At 53.0% G+C, this 18,996-nt stretch overlaps 6 protein-coding genes across 6 annotated transcripts; 5 read left to right on the top strand and 1 right to left on the bottom strand.

Moving 5' to 3' along the window:
* Positions 1-332: 332 nt before the first annotated feature.
* On the top strand, positions 333-2,843 carry N7482_003438 (transcription factor domain-containing protein; the record flags this gene model as incomplete). Its single annotated transcript, XM_056685563.1, has 4 exons — positions 333-418; positions 499-630; positions 690-1,386; positions 1,464-2,843. The coding sequence occupies 4 exons, from the start codon at positions 333-335 to the stop codon at positions 2,841-2,843; spliced, it is 2,295 nt and encodes a 764-aa protein (XP_056544305.1).
* A 3,663-nt stretch (positions 2,844-6,506) lies between these two features.
* N7482_003437 (FG-GAP repeat domain-containing protein) lies at positions 6,507-7,536 on the top strand (the record flags this gene model as incomplete). Its single annotated transcript, XM_056685562.1, has 2 exons — positions 6,507-6,555; positions 6,599-7,536. The coding sequence occupies 2 exons, from the start codon at positions 6,507-6,509 to the stop codon at positions 7,534-7,536; spliced, it is 987 nt and encodes a 328-aa protein (XP_056544304.1).
* A 2,140-nt stretch (positions 7,537-9,676) lies between these two features.
* N7482_003436 (phosphatase PAP2 family protein) lies at positions 9,677-11,141 on the top strand (the record flags this gene model as incomplete). Its single annotated transcript, XM_056685561.1, has 2 exons — positions 9,677-10,095; positions 10,262-11,141. The coding sequence occupies 2 exons, from the start codon at positions 9,677-9,679 to the stop codon at positions 11,139-11,141; spliced, it is 1,299 nt and encodes a 432-aa protein (XP_056544303.1).
* Positions 11,142-13,463: 2,322 nt separating this feature from the next.
* N7482_003435 (phospholipid:diacylglycerol acyltransferase) lies at positions 13,464-15,497 on the bottom strand (the record flags this gene model as incomplete). Its single annotated transcript, XM_056685560.1, has 3 exons — positions 13,464-13,606; positions 13,677-15,084; positions 15,171-15,497. The coding sequence occupies 3 exons, from the start codon at positions 15,495-15,497 to the stop codon at positions 13,464-13,466; spliced, it is 1,878 nt and encodes a 625-aa protein (XP_056544302.1).
* Positions 15,498-15,831: 334 nt separating this feature from the next.
* On the top strand, positions 15,832-16,499 carry N7482_003434 (peptide alpha-N-acetyltransferase MAK3; the record flags this gene model as incomplete). The annotated part of the gene is made up of 2 exons (XM_056685559.1): positions 15,832-16,182; positions 16,254-16,499. 2 exons carry the CDS (start codon positions 15,832-15,834, stop codon positions 16,497-16,499), a joined length of 597 nt encoding a protein of 198 aa, XP_056544301.1.
* A 1,704-nt stretch (positions 16,500-18,203) lies between these two features.
* Positions 18,204-18,938, top strand: N7482_003433 (seipin co-factor family protein; the record flags this gene model as incomplete). Its single annotated transcript, XM_056685558.1, has 1 exon — positions 18,204-18,938. One exon carries the CDS (start codon positions 18,204-18,206, stop codon positions 18,936-18,938), a length of 735 nt encoding a protein of 244 aa, XP_056544300.1.
* Between the last annotated feature and the right edge of the window lie 58 nt (positions 18,939-18,996).

Genomic DNA, 18,996 nt, shown 5'->3' with positions numbered 1-18,996 from the left:
CATTCTGGAAGAACACTCGAGAAGCATTCAACAGTTAAATTTCAGAGTTCGAACATTGTTAACTGTTTTTTTGGTTAGCCTTAGACTCTTTTCTCACAATTTTCCAATTTCTGTCCTTCTCACCCCCTCTGATCGGTGATAGAAGCCTGGCTCTGTCATCAACGGTGTGAGATGCCCCACTTTTCGCCGCGGCAATCCTATCAAAGCAGGCTGCTGTTTCGGCCTTTCTCGGGCTTCCCTTCCGCTTCCGAGCTTGCTTTCGACTCCATCGCTCCAGCAAAGAACGAGCCCTTGTTGTACTCCCTGGTTTCTATAGTGGCAGTTCTCGGAATATGACAACTGAGTCGCTGGATCGAGATGCAGACCTGGCCGCATCCTCCCCGCCGAAGAAACGGGCAAAATATACCCAGATTGCCTGGTCCGTCTGCCCCTGGCTTCTATTCCCCAATGTTTTAAAAACCCGAATATGTGATGGACAAAGCTTGCTGAACATCTTAGCAATGAATGTAAACGGCGCAAGCTCAAGTGCAGTGGAGGTTCTGTGTGTACGCGCTGTTCGCGCAGCAAGATCCCTTGTCTCTATCCAAATGATCGCACGCCAATCCTAGAGACTGAATTTAAAGATGCACGGTAAGTTCTCGTTGTAGAATAACGGTCGATAAATGAAACCAATAATTGATTCAATCCAGAGTCGGCCCGAGATTCGAGTCCGTTGAGCGGCAGTTGGACATGCTGCAGCGGGAGATGCGGAGCATGTCTGCCCGTCTGCGAGAACTCGAAGCATCTACCTCGCCGTCCTCACGACCAATGAAGACCTCGACTCCGAGGGAGCTAGATCGCATTTTGAACGCACCGAAGTCACCGCCGTACGTTGGACCGACAAGTGCGGAGTTTGGTTTGCATCGACAGCGGCCTTCATCTCAAGAACCTGGTAGTGACGAAGTGGCTGATGAGGATATGCCGTCGTCCACACCCACCCGGAGTCCCTCCCCAGAGGAGACAGCCTCGCATGTGGGGAGTGATTTCCGCCTCAGACTTGATGATGCCCTACGTTTGGTGCAGGTGTATGAGGACCTGGTCGGCATTGTGTATCCCTGCGTGGATATAGACAGTGTTCGCGCTTATGTGCACGAGTACTATCGCTCTCATGACGCAATTCTCACTGACGCGTCTGAGTCGCAAGATAAAGCATCAACAGACCAAGATTGGTTTTTTGCTCGTGATATCCAGGTGTTGAAGTTAATCCTCGCGACTGCACTATTGGCCGAGTCCCATGGTCGAAGCGAAGCTGCGGCGCAGCTTGCAGATAGCGTTGAAGACCGGTTCGCGGGTCGGTTTAAAGTTGCGGAGGTGGATATGAAAGAGATTCTGATTATGACATTGTTGGTATGTCTTTTCTCCGTTTGCTGAACCCTGGCCTTGACCGTTTCTCCGTTATCCTGGTTTCTAACAAGCGTATCCAGTCAATTTTCCACTCCTATCGCGACGATGAGGTTATCTCGTGGCGCATGATCCGCATCGCGACTAGTGCTTGCATGGAACTGGGCCTTCACCGGCAAGAAACCTGGCAACGAACTGGGGGTGTCTTCCCCGGTGAACTCGCTTGGACATGGGCGATGCGTCTTTTCTGGTGCATCTATGTGCTAGACCGGAAGTGGTCTTTTGGCAGTGGATTGCCCTTTGGCATGCAAGATCTCGACATGGATACCAACCTCCCCGAGCCTGGCCACTCCACTCCCTACTTAACCTGCATGATCTCCTATGCGCGGTTGAGCACTAAGATCTGGGGCTTGTTTATGGAATGGCCGAAGCACTCGCGAGTGGCTACGTCTGATAAGTGCGCCCAGTTAGATGCACAAGTGCAACAGTGGATTTGGTCAATCCCGCGCGAGTTACGCTTCAACCCGAACTGGCAGTCTGGCTCCCTTGCGAGGCCGGAGCATTCAGAGCACAATGACCGAACGATGATGTTACAGGTCTTGCTTGCGCTGCAAGGTAACCAGCTCCGGACTCTCGTGTATCGACAGAATCTGCAAAGCAGTGAGCACATTGCTGCAGATATTGCGGGAGCTACTACAGCTGTAGAAACAGCGAAGAGCACCATTCATATACTGGACTATTTCAGCGGTGTGACGAACATATACTTCCAACGCCCGGAGCCGTTCAATTACTTCCTCATATCTGCGTTGGCAGCGCTCCTCTTGGCAGTCCTACACGCACCGAGTCGCTTCAGTCACGTCTGTCGGCCAGAGTTCTACACAGCTATCGAGCTCGTTCGTCGCTCTGCGACTCGTGCCCGAACATCAAGACGGTTACAGAAGATCATCCGCAGTTTGAAACGCATCCAATTGCACAAAGGTGGCCCAGATCCCCAGCCATTCGGCTCTCACAAACGCCCATCAAAGACAGGAAACCGGGGCACCAAGCGGGCCTTTGATCACCACATCCATCCGGCTGCACAAACCGACTCGAACTCGTCCCGCGGTCCCTGGGACTTCAATCCACTCTCCACTCCATCTTCGCAGCCTACGTCTACATTCAATACGAGCCAACCCTATGACACCTCAACGACTTCCCTGCAATTTTCTCCCACTACAATGATAGACGAGTCCAACATCTGCGAGGACCTGAGTAGCTTCTTCGAAAATGCCGGAGACCTCTATTTCGATTCTCATGTGAACGCGGACCTCCATCTGTCGAGCGGAGCGGACTTGTCTCGAGCCAAAGGTGTGGACATGGGCTTCTTCTCTGTCCCTACGAACCCGCTGTCTCCCAGCAACGCCTTTGATGCCTTTGAGGCTGATAATGAAGAGTTGACGCGGGTTATGGCCGGTTTACTATAAAGTTTTGGCCAATCAATTGCTCACCTGTACGAGCAACTCGCGTTAACTCTTTCGTGGCAAAAAGACACCAGATAACAAGGATGGCGATCCACAATGCTTAGCACTCAGACGACCCGATAGGGCGTCCACGCATCCGACCCTTGACATCATATAACCCCTCCAATCGACACCCCGGATCCGAGCAGTCGTCAGCCCACTCGTAACGCCCTTATCGACCAGTTGCTAGTCAATACCCGCGCCACGTTGCTCGCCAGACGTGGCGCTGGGAATATCGAATTGTTGCGTCATTGTGTCCTCCCAGACCGACATTGTGACCCATGCGACCTATTTTGTCCCAATCGGGCCGTTGCGAGCTGCCTTTGGCCGGTTCTCATCAGGCACGTGGGTCCGTCAGTGAAATCATTCGATGGCGAGGGATTTATGCAAGGATAGTGATGGAACTAGATATTGTGGATAGATAGGTAGGAGAGAGAACTTTCGAGGAGAATAGGGCCGCAGCGACGTTCCCGCTAGGAATGCTAGTGCTCTCAGGTTATTGGCCCCATACCCTCACCACCCTGGTCTGGGTCGGTGGGGTGAAGAATATGGTCTGATTTCCGCGCTGCTGCCATTCACATTCTACAAGTCTCTAGAATGCACTTTCAGGCGGCAATCATATGGTACAGTCTAACAGACTACGGCCGGATGCTGGAATTCCGGTTTTCCATGCGACTGTGAATTGCACAGACTGCCTAACGTAGGATACAAGAATTAGCCCCCTGGAATCCTGGCTGTGCAGTGCCAAGACTGCGTATACGGGTGTAAGCGGGTTGGCTAAGTACATAGCCACTTCAAGTCCACCTTTTTGGGGCCAAATTGAGTAGTTGTATGGACTACGGAGTATGAAGTGTGGTAGTACTATGCATTGTATATTCTCCTGCCTAGCCTTTTGTGGCTCTCTGTATCTGTTTCTTCGAAATCAAGGCTGAAGAGGGCGGGTCGCCCTTGCGTGGATCAGACGTCATTTGCATCTTCTGGTCGAGTCTTGCGACTGCAGAAATGGTTGCATACGATCATCCAGCGGTACGTTGAGCAAAAAGAAGGTAAGAGAGCAAGCAACTTCCGTTACGGGGTAATTAAGTAAGGGCCATTCTGCGCAGCAAGCTGACGATGAGGTCAGCCAACAGCCAACAGGCCCCAGCCCCCATAGGAATCATGTGGCGCAGCGACTGGCTCGTGCGGGACGGAGAAGCACGAGAGCATGGCCACGTCGAACGGGGCAGCACGGCCGATTTGGTGATTTGCACGCAGTGCTTGCCCGATCCGTGGAGACGCGATGGAAATGAAGGAGGCCCTGCCCCCTCTCCAGAGCCTTGCTTCACGCTTCACAGCCCAGATGCCCCACGCAGGGATCCACCCTCGCGCCAGGCAACCATTGACTTGCCGAGCGAAACGAATACGACCTGCACTGCGATGGCCGATGAGTTAACAATAATCGTGTTACGGCGTTTTGTCACGCTATGAGCGTGGAGACCCCGTTACAGACGTCTTTCACAGAGCCCTGGAATCAGTTCATTTCAGGTTCAGAACTCGGCTGGCTCGCGGTGCCGTGTAAGCGCCCTCGTGGGGATTTGGGGAGGGCTATGAGGCTTCTGATTGGAGAGGAGGGACGCGTTGGGATTTGAAACATGGGATGGTCTGGTCGAGTGTACTCCATACGGGATCGGCTGAGGTAGATGGATGCTTCAAGGAAAGAGGCTGTAAGTGTTAGGATCGGCGGATCAGGGATTGTCCTCCGAGCGGTTAATTGGGCGTTAGATATCTGTGTCAAGGCATAGTTCCTTAGCTACCATCGTGAGTTAAGTTAAATGGAGGTTCAATTAGCCTGAGGGACTCGCTATCCTGCGATGCTATTCTTTCTATGGAATTGATCGCCAACTTCGCTTTTAATAGCCTTGATGCATGGCGCCCAGGAACTCGAAGGGCAATTATCTCTCGAGATTGTTTAGAAGCTAAATAAGATTTCCAACCTACCCTTAGATTTGTTGAATAAAATGGAATCGACAGCTACAAAACGGGTTCAAGTTGCGTCACTCCAGACCATAAAGATATGAAAACTTTCCTTCGCCCGTACTCTAATATTGCAAAGAGGGAAAGTAAGCAAGAATGGTTATGCTCCCGCCCAGAATGTCCAGGGCCAAGGATATAAAGGACAAACCTCACAATCCCCTCTAACGGATCAAGAAAACCCTTCAAGAGATATTAGTGACTTCTATGGCCTCTACATGGCAACGAATGATAAGGGCACAGAGGCATCTTGGAAAAATTGAAGTTATGAGAATTCAGGGGGTGGAAGTGAGGGATGACATGAACTTTGGACTGCGTTCAAGAAAATGACAAAATAATATCATCAGAGGAGGATCCTAAGCAGTTAAAGACAACGTAGTCGTCAAAGACATATGAGAGTTAAATGCGGGAGTTAAAACCCGTAAGCCATGCTATTAGCTCTTGCGCGCAGCAGCATCGCCCACGCTGATTTTCGCTGAATGTGATTTTACGTGTGTTGGCTCTTGTGTTGACAGCCACATTCTTAGCGGGATTCAAGACGCGGCAGATATTTCCCACCATGCTAGAAGAGAACTATACATGTGAATGTCACCCACTGTACCAAGGAATGCCGTGCTGCTGCTGGACCATAGCTTATTTCGTTAAATATTATCGGTCGGGATTTCAGACATGGTAGATATTCATCAGGGCAAGCCACCATCCCAGGAGACTTTGATCAAAGTAAAAGGCACGAACCTGCCCGCCATTTTAGTTCTCGTTGTCTCTTTTTTTTTCAAGTGGTTTTCGTGCCGTTTCTCACCCTTGCAACAGCAGGTAACAGATTAATAAATCTGCATATCCGATGGCAAAACTCATCCTTGCTCTTCTCGTCCTAACATCCTTCGGTATGCCTTTCTGCAACATAAATATAAGCTCATGCTAATAATTCTCCCGGTAGTTTCGAACCTTGTTCAGGGCAGAGATCTCTGTATTCAGTGGTGTGCGCAGAATGTCCCGAGAACATTCGTCTCCTGTATAGGGCTTGCAGCACTCGGAACCGGACCTTGTTATATCTGTGGACCTTACAAGACTAGTGCGACTGAGCAGCTGTGCTCTGGTTCCTGTGCTCAGACCAATACTGATAACAAGAACTGTGGGAAATGTGGCAATGCTGTAGGTCTAAGGAATGAGAACTTTGCCAAGGCGATCAATGCTCACAGTTGCTTCTTCTAGTGCCCTACTGGATCAACCTGTAAATCAGGTACCTGTATATGCACGAATTCTGGACTAGCTCTCTGTAATGGGGCCTGTCCTACTTTCAGTTCTGACAACAAGAACTGTGGGAAGTGCGGTAATATTGTATGTCAATAACGAGAACTTCTCAGAAAGATCGATGCTTAAGATTCCTTAGTGCCCAACTGGATCGACCTGCACATCAGGTGCCTGCATATGCACGAATTCTGGACTAGCTCCCTGTAACGGCGCATGTCCTTCTCTGAGCTCCGACCCGAAGAACTGTGGGATGTGTGGTAATATTGTAAGTTTGGAAGATATTCCTATTGTCAAGGCTAAGGTTATATATAATAACAGTTTTTAGTGCTCTCCTGGGTCGACCTGCACTTCAGGCGTCTGTACACTATGCGCGAGCTTCCAGACACCGGTTACCCTGTCAGCTGGGTCACAGCCTGTAGGTGTTACAATAGGCGATTTTAACGGAGATGGCAATACAGCGAATCAGGGTAGCAATAACATTGGCATCTTCCTCGGCAATGGAGATGGTACCTTCCAGGGGCAGAAAATCTTTAACGTTGGTACAGCGCCGGTGGGCGTTGCAGCGGGCGACTTCAACGGAGATAGCCGTCTGGATATCGTGACTGCGAATAGTGTTGGCAGTTCGGTAAGTGTTTTGCTTGGAAATGGAGATGGGACCTTCCAGGCGCAGACTACACTCCCTGTGGGGGTCAACCCCCAAGGTGTTGTAGTAGGTGATTTGAACGGCGATACATATCTGGATATCGTCACTGCAAACTTCGGCTCTAATATAGTAGGCGTTTTGTTTGGGATGGGAGATGGTAGCTTCGGGGCGGAGACCGCATTTCCCGCAGGTAATGGCCCGAATGATGTTACATTGGGTGACTTTAATAAAGATGGCTCTCTTGATATCGCGGTTGCGAATACCTTTAGCAACGCGGTGGGCGTCTTCCTCGGGAATGGAGATGGGACCTTCAAGGCGCAGGTCACATATGCTGCGGGATCCGTGCCAGTGGGTATTGCTGTCGGCGACTTTAACGAAGACGGCAAACTTGATATCGTCGCTACATATTATCAAGGCAGCTCCGTGGGCGTCTTTCTTGGAAATGGAGATGGTACTTTCCAACCGCAGACCCCATTCGCCGTGGGGGCCAGCCCATATGATGCTGCAGTGGGCGACTTCAACGGAGATGGCCATCTCGATATTGTGGCTTCGAATAATGCAGGCACTACACTAAGCCTCTTGCTCGGGTATGGAAATGGTAGCTTCCAGGCGCAGACCATACTCAACGTGGGAGCCAGTCCAGCTGGTGTTGCATTGGGCGACTTAAATAAAGATGGCCATCTCGATATCGTGGCCGCGAACGCTGCTGGCAGTACACTCAGCGTCCTACTTGGGCAGCCTTGTGGCGCTTAGAATAGGTGTCGCTCAAGCCATAGTGTTGGAATCGGAAAACCCAGGGTGCGTTAGGTAGCGCTTGTCCAGTAGTAATAATAAGATACCGTTTAAAATGTCATCATTTTACGTTCCGCTCGTTTTATCAATACTATAACATTCAACTTGGCTACTCTACTGTTCGGCCAGCTCCTACGAGCTTGGACCTGCGAGGGGGCGGTCGCGCGACACGATTCTGAAACTGGGGGCGGCAAAACTAAACCACGATAGTCCTACGGCCAACGGCACAGATATGCACATATCTGTCCTTCGTATTACAGGGGCCTGAGGGCGAGAGGAGGAGGCTGGTGAGATTTGGAATCGGCAACACAGGGGAGAAAACGGGGTGGCTGGTTAACTAGTGTCCCCTCCGTTATGTAACTAGTCCATATCGTGCGGGGATGGGCCCCCTGGGAAGCTCCTGTGAGACACTAAGCGATGGAGCTGCACATCCTCATTTCTTCATTGACGGGGCCCGACTCCCGTTCCGAGTTTCTCTACGGAGTACGTTTTCAGCATTTGACTTTGCGTCTGCCGCCCGAGCTGCGAGGATCTGCTAGTCCGTGTAGCTATTAGCTAGCTAATAATTGGGGCTACTATACTCGACCGGGTTTAGTCGCTCTCCAAAAAAACAAAACCAAGGAATCAACGCCTTGCGACCCCCCTGCCTCGTCCCGCACGGTACCCGGCCCCTGTCCCTCCCAGAGAACGGAGGACAGTGGCAGTAGATTTACACGCGACGTGAAGCATAATGCCCCACGATCACCAGCGCCAGGCACAAGCCCATACGGTGGCTGCCCCTGGCCCAGCCCAAAGCCGGGGCCATGTTCCTTGGAACACGGGCCATCCAGCCAGCCCGGTCTGACTAAGTGACAAAGATGAATCCCGATGGACGCATAGTAATCCGGGTTCTGCACCACCGTTGGTGGGCTAAGCGAAATTGGGCCTGGGGATTGAAAATATTGAAAAGTCTCCCGTTGGCCGCGACGGAACGATGGGGCCGCAAAAGGGCGGGCCAATCGGCCTCCTGCAATGCATCTTATAGATTGGACAGTTGGGAAATCGAAAATTTGCTGCGAAAATTTGCTTCCCGACCGGTACCGTCCACCAACTGCATCGCGCCGTGAATTGGGTTGGCCCGGAGGGGGCAAAAGTGCTGCATACACGGTATTATTCATTCCACACTCTTCTGTGGTTCTTGCGGTATTCTATTCTATGCTTGCTTGATCTTCTTGGATAGTTCAGTTGCCCCAACCACTGCGCAGGGCAGCTCATAGCAGGGTGATGACATCCCCTATAGTTCCGGAGTCAAATACATAGTATGGGAACAGGGGCCAAAGAGACGATAGGTCGGGCAAATCCTCTACAGTCACAATGTGGCCCTCGACATCAGCCACTGCACAAATAGTCTGCCTCTGCAGGTATAATCAGCATTCGGGCTTTCAATGCAGTAATCTCCGACCATGCGTTGTGATCTCTCGTACGGAGACATCTGCCCGATCGGCCTCCGTCAGCTCCGTTCCGCCGCATCCGCCCGGCACCCGCCCAGAGCTGTATTGATACCGACAAGAAGAAAAAAGGCAAGCAGGCTTTGATCTCGTAGTTGCCTGTCGAGAAATTCGCATTGAAGGATATGGAACAGAGTTGTAATGATAATCCCCTATCTGATCGCAGCATGCTCCCTAAACAAAGGCACCAGGAGCGGCAGCAGAAACGAGGCTAGTTACTTCGTGACGCCATGGACTTTTCCTCTGCATCGTTTCCTGGCGGAAACCCTGGAACGCGGTAATACGGATACCAACCATACGCCCTCCCAGCTTCTTCCCCTTCATAATCCTTACCTCTCCCTCTTGTGCCTCCAGATCTGACCGTGACTCTTCAACCCTCCGGCCACCGCGCCTTGCATTCAGACCGGACACCATCATCCCCCTAATAGTCCTGTCTCATGCCGGCCTGTCGACGTTGATATCCCTGCCACCGCCCTCTTGCGCATTCCTTCCGTCTCATCCCGCGCGGTCATCCCTCGACGCCTCCCGCCCAACTGTCACACCCCCCCCCCCCCCTTCCCCAGTTCGAGTGATCCCACGAGTCTCCCTCCGCTAGGAGACTCGCGCCGTGCAAGATGAACACCTTCCCGTCATGGAAGGATCGCACGCAGAACCAGTTTGGCAAGCTTCAGATCCAGATGCCATGGCGCTCCTTTCAGATGCTCGTGCCCCATCGTATGCGTCGCAAGATCCGCTCCAAGCTCCGGAGCCGCATATCGCCAACCTCCTCGATCTCGACGCTGCAGACCTCCTTCTCGCCTGCCGACACGCTTCGGTCGCTCCAGTCGCATCGCTGGACCATGTACGACTTTCAGTACTTGCTACTCTTGATCCTCGGCATCTTCTCGTTGACGGTCATTCAATCCCCGAGCCCGCTAACAAAGACCGCCATCGCCACCCTTCTCCTCTTCTCCCTTCTTCTGCCGATCACTAGGCAGTTCTTCCTGCCATTCTTGCCCGTTGCTGGCTGGCTCATCTTCTTCTACGCGTGCCAGTAAGTCTCATTCTCCCCTCCCCTCTCCTTTTCGGGGATTGTATCGCCTTCCGGGCGGGAGGTGGCACACGGAATGCTCCTCCGAGACATGGGTCTTGATACAACGCTGGTTTTTGCCGCACAATGCGAAATTGGAACAGTGGCGCTAACGAGTTGATCGCAATAGGTTCGTCCCGAGCGACTGGCGGCCTGCCATTTGGGTCCGGGTGTTGCCCGCCCTGGAGAACATTCTATATGGTGCCAACATCAGCAACATCCTTTCTGCCCACCAAAACGTGGCTCTCGATGTTCTAGCCTGGATTCCCTATGGTCTGTGCCACTACGGCGCACCATTTGTCGTCTCCCTGATTCTGTTCATCTTCGGTCCTCCCGGCACCACCCCCCTCTTCGCCCGGACCTTGGGATATATCAGCATGTTGGCCGTCACCGTTCAGCTGGTCTTCCCCTGCTCGCCTCCCTGGTATGAGAACCTGTACGGTCTCGCTCCGGCCGATTACTCTATGCAGGGCAACCCAGCCGGTCTGGCCCGCATCGACAAGCTGCTCGGAATTGACCTGTACACGTCCGGCTTCAAGCAGTCCCCGGTGGTCTTTGGCGCGTTCCCCTCGCTCCATGCCGCTGATTCGACCCTGGCCGCTCTGTTCATGAGCCACGTCTTCCCGCGGCTGAAGCCCCTCTGGGTCACCTATACCCTGTGGATGTGGTGGGCCACCATGTACCTCTCTCACCACTATGCGGTGGACCTTGTTTGCGGTGGTCTGCTCGCCACCGTGGCATTCTACTTCGCTAAGACCCGCTTCCTCCCTCGCCCTCAGGCGGACAAGATGTTCCGCTGGGACTACGACTATGTCGAAATCGGTGACGCCTCGCGTGAATTTGGTTACGACCTCGCGAGCTTGGATGGTGACTTGACTCTGGACAGCGACGAGTGGACCGTGGGCTCTTCGTCCTCGGTCAGCTCCGGTTCTTTGAGCCCCGTTGACGATCACTACACCTGGGAGAGTGAGACTCTGACCTCAAACCACGACCTCGAGGCCGGCCGCTGAGCACCTCCGACATGCATATACCGTTTTTCGACTTTGTTCATTATTACATCCATCTTTGGGGGCCGGCGTTATACTTTGACGACAAATGTTGGGACCATTATCTGCATCGAGCCATTTTCGACACCTACGCTTTTTTAATCCCCACCTCTTGCAAGCCTCCGGTTCACGCGGCTCCCGACCCGCTTCGAGCCGAAGGTGGTGCTTTTATCTTTTTGACTGTACATGCCTTCGTTCACCCTCGCTGGGATGGACGTCTTTCCGTCTATAATATTAATTCCGGTGGCGGGCCCTGTCTCGCCTGCCTGGGCTTGTGCGACTGCGGCGACATGCTAGTTCCGCTCGCATCGCCACCGTTGGAAACCTTCGCTTGTACAGAATGCGGACTTGCCTCGACTTATCTTCGAGACGAACCGCCACTTTCTATTCTTCACTTCTCACCCATGTCTTTCGCTACGACCTTTTTTTTTTACTGGACGAGCCACTTATCTTCTTCCGCATCGCGCTCGTCCAGCTGCACAAACATATATATCATTCGTGTCGATCGCTTACGAACTGGCGCCTGGGAACTTTGGGACACGGTTTACGGGGACTGAAACATTTCGGCGCCTTGCTTGCACTATCACTCGCTGTGCATTAGAATAATTTTGTTGGACATTGGCTGCTTCGAGCACATTTTTTGCATTTGGCACATAGAAGAAGGATTGGGGATACGAGGAGATCGTTCGTGGTTTTGGTGCCGTCGCCGCTGGCAGGTGCTATACCGGCGTCGGCAAACGGGCGTGTTCTCTTCTCATGAGGCACCTGCCTTGACAGGGTGGAATGGAGCTTGATCGCTTCGTTCGACTAATATGGGGGTTTTGGACGACTGGGAGGGGTTCGGAGCGGGATTACGACGGAGCTCGTCTCTTGTCCTGCCCCCCAGCTTGGTTCGCCGATCTTCGCTTGTGGCTATCGGGAATGATGGCGCGGATTTCAATCCGATTCGGGATGTGCACCGCACGCACTACGCAATCCCCCGCGACTTGATGTATGACTCCTAATGTCTATTTCCTCTTCCTCTGTTTCTCTTGTTTTGGAGAGGCGGTGGTGGGTGTGGTCGTGGTGGTGCACATGTTCTGTTCCTTTTCGGGACATGGGACTTCCGAGGCTGTGGTTGTTGGATCATCGTTAGCCTTATTCTTAATCCCTAGATGAAGTTATGAAGAAATGTACATTACTACCATTCCTGTCAATGGTTTCCATTGGTTGTAGGCATCACCCTCTTCCACCTAACATCGGCCCGAGATGAAATAATGAAATACCCGTAATCCCTTAGTGTGTCATAATCGACCGTACCAAATTACAAACCTCCAGTGCTAAAGCCGAGCACCCCCGAGTCCAAGCCCGTCGCAGAGCCCAACGACCCAACTCGCAACCCTGCAGAGAGCCATGCTGGACCCCCCGCCTTCTGCAGATCACTGTCCCGCCTCTGAGTGGCTCTGCCCGGCTGCACGGGTCGATCGCACGGGCTCCGTGCTGCAAGTGCCTTTCCGAGGCGGACCGGCCGGACGACGGTGTACCAGGTCAGAGGGTCAGCTGTGGTTATGCTTATGCTTGGCATTGTGGAATGCACAATCCGGGGTTTGGGAGCCATAGATGGGGTAGATGGGATAGGAGGTGCACGGGCACACCTCCTAACTCTCTTGGGAGTATTTCGCTAGCCAGCTGCCCTGCACAGTGAAGAGGACGGTTTGCGTTGTCGTTATCATTATCCTTTGCGCTGCATGGTCTTGCGCGTCGTGTCGACGGCTTACTGCGTGGATGGACGTGGCACGCTTTCGACGGATCAGGGATTACCGATCACCCGCTAAATGGGAGTCATGGTCGTTACCCATCCCCACCAGGATTTCTGGGACTAGGAAGCTGTGTGCAGAAGGATTTGGTCCAGCGTGCCGAGGGGTGTGGGGGATCGGCGTCTATTGTCTGCCCCTACATATTCATACAAGTGCCCGTGGAAAAGCAAGGGACGCCGTACAAGAAAACCACAGACCCACCCAGCTAGGCTGAAAAGAGAAGAAACCAAGTGATTTATCGAGAGAGAAAAAAAGAATCACTAGCACAGCTCTTACAAGACGAGATCCAGCAGGTTGGAGGTTGGAGGTTGGAGGTTGGAGGTTGTAGGTTGTAGGTTGTAGGTTGTAGGATGTCTGTGTAGTGATAATTATATCGGATGAGACGAAAGCACGTCTAGGGTAAAATGAAAATGGAGCAGAAAACAGCAATACACCAGCCGGGACGCCTCCTTCAATTTCGTCAGAGTTCTATTTGTTCGGGGTGGTCTTGTTATTCGTCAAAGATCTGTACACGCTCAGCGTACTCGCGGATGTTCGAGATGAAGGTCTCTTCGATTTGGTCGCCTTTACCGCCGGCAACGCGGAGAATGAGGTCGTTAAGGGAGGCGCGGCCAAGGATGTCAACGTGGTCGCCTGTCTGGGTTAGAAGATGGGAAGAAACGAGAGGGTTGGAGCAGGGGATTGTGTGAGAGAGCCAACGTACCGGTGTTTGGTCCACCTCGGGGCGAGAAGCGGTCGGGCTCGTGGGGCATCTCGAAGACCTTGATTTTCGAGCCAGCGGGATTATACCGCTTGATGTGCCAGCCCTTGGCGCACATGTAGCCCGTGCTGAGGAGGTTGACGGTACCATCTCCTTCGCCCATCACGACGCCGTGATCGATGTTCTCGTTAATGGTGACAGTGGTGTCAATGCTGACATTGAGGTTGACCAGCGGGTCAAGCTCCTCCTGGTAGAAGTAGCTGCGCTCCGTCGGCTTACCAACACCATAGAAGCAGTAGATCTTCATATCAGGTGCATGTGGCAACCGCGCCTCGAGCGGGTTGAGCCACGTTCGGGGGTCTTTCTCGTTCGCTTCCACTTCGCGCGTGGTATGCGCTACACCGTGCGAATAGCTGCCGAGCACTTGGTCTCGGTACCAATCCTCACTCTGGTCCAGCAGGTACTGCAGACTCTCGGACGTGGTGAGATTGCGGCTCGTCCAGGACGAGTTGGTCTCGCGGAAATTCAGCAAATTCCCGAAGCTGACGGCCTGCCCGGGCTGGTCGTCGGGGGCCCAGGTTGCGTTGCCCCAAACGGCTTCGCCGCCCTTCGGCAGCATGCTGGAGATACCGGGCATAGCACGGAAGATCTCTGCACGCTCCTCTTTGGACAGAAACTTCTCCAGTCCGTATACGGCGAAGGCATTCAGCTGTGCGGTATCACGCATCTCGCCAGACAGCACGGCCGTCAATCCCTTGACGGCACCAAGCATGCACCCGCTGATATTCACCCACGAGTCAATGTGCTTATTGACCCAATCCTTGCCCCCCTTGCCATGATCTTCGCTTTCCACCCATTTGAAGAAGTACAACACCACCTGCGAGCCCATACTATGAGATGCCAGGGTGATCTTCTCGCCCTGTACCTCCACTGCTGTTTCAATATAGGACTTCAGCCGACTGAAGTACTTGTCCCGGACTTCGAGATTGGGATACGAAAGCCGCCAGTCGTAAGCTGCAGTAAACGCATTGGTCGGGTCGTAGCCGATGGTCGCCAAGTTCTCGAGAATCTTATTCCAAATCCAGTATCCCGTAATAAAGAAGTCCGTGGCGTCGAATCCCTGCGCTGCGCGTAGCTTAATGCCAGGCGGGTCGAGACCCGTCTCCCGATCGAGCATGATGTGGTTCTTCCATTCCGCCTTGTCCATCACCAGTGCCCGCATCATGGTCCAGCTGCCCCAGAGCCGCCGGCGGAAATACTGGCGCGAAGAGGTTCCTGTTCCCCAGCTCTCCAGACCGGTCGAAATGACTCCGGGAATCATCACGACAGGGTGTTTGGCTTTGACTCCCTGGGATTGAAGGTGTAGGCCGACCGAAAACGAATCATAACTGACGGCACCGCGTTCGTGTTGCTAGAATGGGGGCGACGAGAGTTAGCAGTCGTACCCAGCGCAGGTAAGCTAGCTAGGAGCCACGGGCAGCAGGAAAGTAAACGCACCGAGAACTCCTTCGCATCACGCACAATCCCCTGAGGAATGACATCGATCAACGATTCAAGGTTCAAGTCCATCAGAGAGTCCAAGGAAATGACCTCTTGTTGATTCGCGAAGAACAAGGCAATGAAGATGCCGAACAGCCCACCCAAAACAAAGATCAATCCATTGCGCCGTTTGCTTCGTGGCCGGATGACCAGCTGCTTGACCTTTGCACCATCAAACTCAGCGCGGAGCTTGTCTTCTTCTGTTTGAATCCGATTCAGTCGGGGTCTGTTGTTGCTATCGTCGCGGGAAGGGGCATCGTCCTTGCCCGTGCGGCGGCGCAACATCGCGACCGCTCTGAGGGGTATGCTCGAGGGAGCTGTGACGAGACGCGTTATCCAGGGGGTTGTCGTTGAGGAAATGAAGAAAGAAATCCCAAGGAACGAAGAAGCCGGCCAGTCTGAGAGGAGCACCACAAAATCAAGGAGTGTACCTGCGCGAACGTTAAGCGGCCGATCAGCGTCACATGGCAATCGGAGCACAACTTACCTCCAGCTGCTCGGCCCACACTCCGTCGCCGTCCTCACTGCTCGACCACCACCCCACCACAACCAGCCCCAAGCTGAGGCTTTAGCCCCCGCCCCGTTCTCTTCCTGTCCATAAGCCTATGACGCCGCGGCAATGACCCACGATGCCCCGTCTGACCTCCGTTACGTGCGGTACGACAGCGCGCGCGAGAGCGAGTACGTCGCCGCCATGCGCCAGCTGATCTCCAAAGATCTGTCTGAACCCTACAGCATCTATGTCTATCGCTACTTTCTATACCAATGGGGGGACCTCTGCTTTCTCGCTATGGACGAGAAAGACGAGATGGTCGGCGTTGTGGTGTCGAAGCTGGAGCCGCATCGCGGCGGCCCACTGAGAGGGTATATCGCCATGCTGGCCGTGCGCGAGGAATACCGGGGTCGGGGCATTGCGACGAAGCTGGTGCGCATGGCAATTGACGCAATGATTGAGCGAAATGCAGACGAGGTGGGTGCTCTCACTGGTGCTTGGGGGTTTTGTCCACGGGTTGCTAACGATGTTTTGTGTGTCGTATGCAGATTGTTCTCGAAACCGAAATCACCAATACCGCCGCAATGAAACTCTACGAGCGCCTAGGCTTCCTACGGAGCAAGCAGCTGCACAGATATTACCTCAACGGCAACTCAGCCTACCGGCTTGTTCTCCTTCTTAAAGAAGGTGTCGGCTCAATTCGAACGTCGTTCGACCCGTACGGCATGCCACATGCACCACCCGCCGACCAGCCTGCCCATGCTGTTGCGGCCACACAGGGAAATGGCAGTTGATTGGCTTTTCTTGAGAATAGCAGGACGGCCGGTTACGTACCCTCTGGAGAACAAGGGGGAGGAGGGGGGGGGCATGATTACGATATCTTTATGGGAAACGACCTGAATAAATAGACTTGAACTTCCACTCGGAACTGGCGTCCGGGATTGATAGCGAAAAAGAATGTAACTGAGAATAAAAATGAGGGTTGGTCTTTCTAGGAAACGTGCTGTATTTAACTTAACAGCTTACGTTTTTATCTCCAACCGCGAAGACCTGTGTTGTAGAGCCATGCGCGTGCCTCAACAATCTAAAGCAATGGGCACATAGGGTATCCATAAGAAACACTTTATCATGGTTTCATCCAGTAATTCCTTATTCGAAGATTTTGGAGGAAACAACTCGAATGAATGAGAAAGAGAACCACTAGGCAAGGGAGAGACGTAAAACATAGCTCTTCATCAGTGTCATATGCACATCTAGTTTCAAGCCATGTGTGCACACTGAGTTTACCTTGACCAGAGCCCAGCTCATCAATTATAAAGAGGTCATCCTCTCGTATCAGGCAACTAGCAATATCCTATATGCAGTAACGCGGGTCTTCCGGACGTTCTAAATAAGAGCTCATTCGCAACATGGCTGATTCGTTCTTGGGGGAAACGAGGCTGACCGATCCAAGCTCGAACTTAAGATCAAATCCCGGCTAGATTGGCCTATCCAACCCTCAAACGTGATACCAAGCAATATTGCGTCCTCGCGGATTCAAACTAGCGTGGCTCAGATGATCAATGCAGCACTTGGCCTTTGTCTCTATCTTGGAGAAGCCCCACTTTGCGTTTTGTCGCGAGCGAGGTCAATTCGTGCTTTAATACCAGCCCGATGCTAGTTTGTATCGGTACGTAGTAGTTCTAGAATGCTCCTTGAAATATCTCTAATATGTTTTGCTTTTGGATTTGCAGTAAATGGTCCACTTTGAACGCGAATGACTGGGAGACCCGTGTGCCACTGTTTACGAGCTGAGCACCGATTCCAAATCATCGTGTTTTACTGTGATCAGATCGACAGACATGGTGGAGTCGCTATCAATATTCAGTTTTCATGGAAATACAATACTGAGTATCCTGCAATGGAACGACGGCCACGAAACTGGACCCCGTAGTGGGAACTATGTGCCTGATTACCAGGGCGCAGCTAACTTCCCGGGCTATTTTTCTGGAGGAGGCTCCCAGACAATCTTTGACGCCCATCACATCATTTACTGGAGGCGATTCTAGTGCACAGCTCGCTGTAAATCCAATTTCGCCAAATAATTGAATGCTCGAAGGCTGGAATGTGATCCAGGTCCCATTGGATAGATAGAACTCCCACTTTGCCACGGTTGACACTTCATAGGCTGTACAGGTTTAGCTGAAATCAAGTTCGGCTCCTCGTTGGTACAGGAGCTTTTTCCCCTGCTGTGACTTTCAATTTATCCTGTTTTGGTATATCACAGGTGTCCAGATACCCAAATTAATATATTCAACCAGTTTACGCAGCGCCCCTTACGTCATGGGCTCGATCGCCCGATCAGCTTGATATAGATCAGTATCAGTATCAGTATCAGTATCCTCAGAAGCTATTCCCCACCACTAGCGAATGGAATAGACCATCTAACCATTCTCGCTGCCCTTACGCTATCGATCCTAATCTACGACCTCCTGCCAGTTCCGCCCCCTCCACCCACGATGTCTCTCGACTCCGTCACCAGCGGTCTCGGGCGCGGGCTGCCTGTCAACAAAGTCACCGACACAGCCTCCAACACGGTCCACTCTACCGCCCAGCAACCTGCTGCGCAAGTGCACGAGACAGTGAAACCCCTCATCAACCCGGTCATCCCAGGCGAATTCCCCCCGGACGACGGGCCGCGCAACACCAAGGAACCCGCCCCGGAGATCAACTTCCGCGGCATCTGGGCCGCGTTCAGCCAGTGGTTTCACTCGCTGGTCCCGCAGGCCTTGGACGGCTTCGAGTGGGCGGTTCAATGGCTGGTGAATAGGCTGCTGCCGCCGCCGAAGCAAGCGGCCATGTACGAGGCGGCGCTGAAGCGGCCCATCGCGTCGACGTTCCTCGTGTGCCAGATGATCTGTTGTGGTGTCCCGCTCCTGGTATTTCTAGCGGGTCTGTTCGTGTTTGCGGCTGTTGCGTTGGTGTTGTGGGCGGTGCTGTCGGTGCTTATCCTCGGGCCGATCCTGCTCGTGGCTAGTATGATGGGGGTGTCGCTGTGGGGCTGGGGGTGGGTTTTATATGGGCTGGTGAAGTGGGTGGATCAGCGGTTCTTGGGCGGGATGATTACGCGCTTTTGGTTGCCGAAGATGCAGGAGCAAGGGGAAAATGAGAAGGATGGGGGTGATGGGGATGCTGGGGAGGATGAGGCTACGGGGGATGGAGCGACAGACGAGGCGCAGAAGAAGAACAGTTGAGGGGCTTTGTGATTCCGATTGCGATTGCGGGCGAGTCAGGGCAGACATGGTGTTGCAT

Source organism: Penicillium canariense (genome assembly GCF_028826845.1).
Source record: "Penicillium canariense strain IBT 26290 chromosome Unknown utg000002l_segment0_segment0, whole genome shotgun sequence".
In the NCBI taxonomy this organism is placed as follows: domain Eukaryota; kingdom Fungi; phylum Ascomycota; class Eurotiomycetes; order Eurotiales; family Aspergillaceae; genus Penicillium; species Penicillium canariense.
Note: the sequence above shows the minus strand (reverse complement) of the source record. Positions and strands in the feature narration are given on the sequence as shown.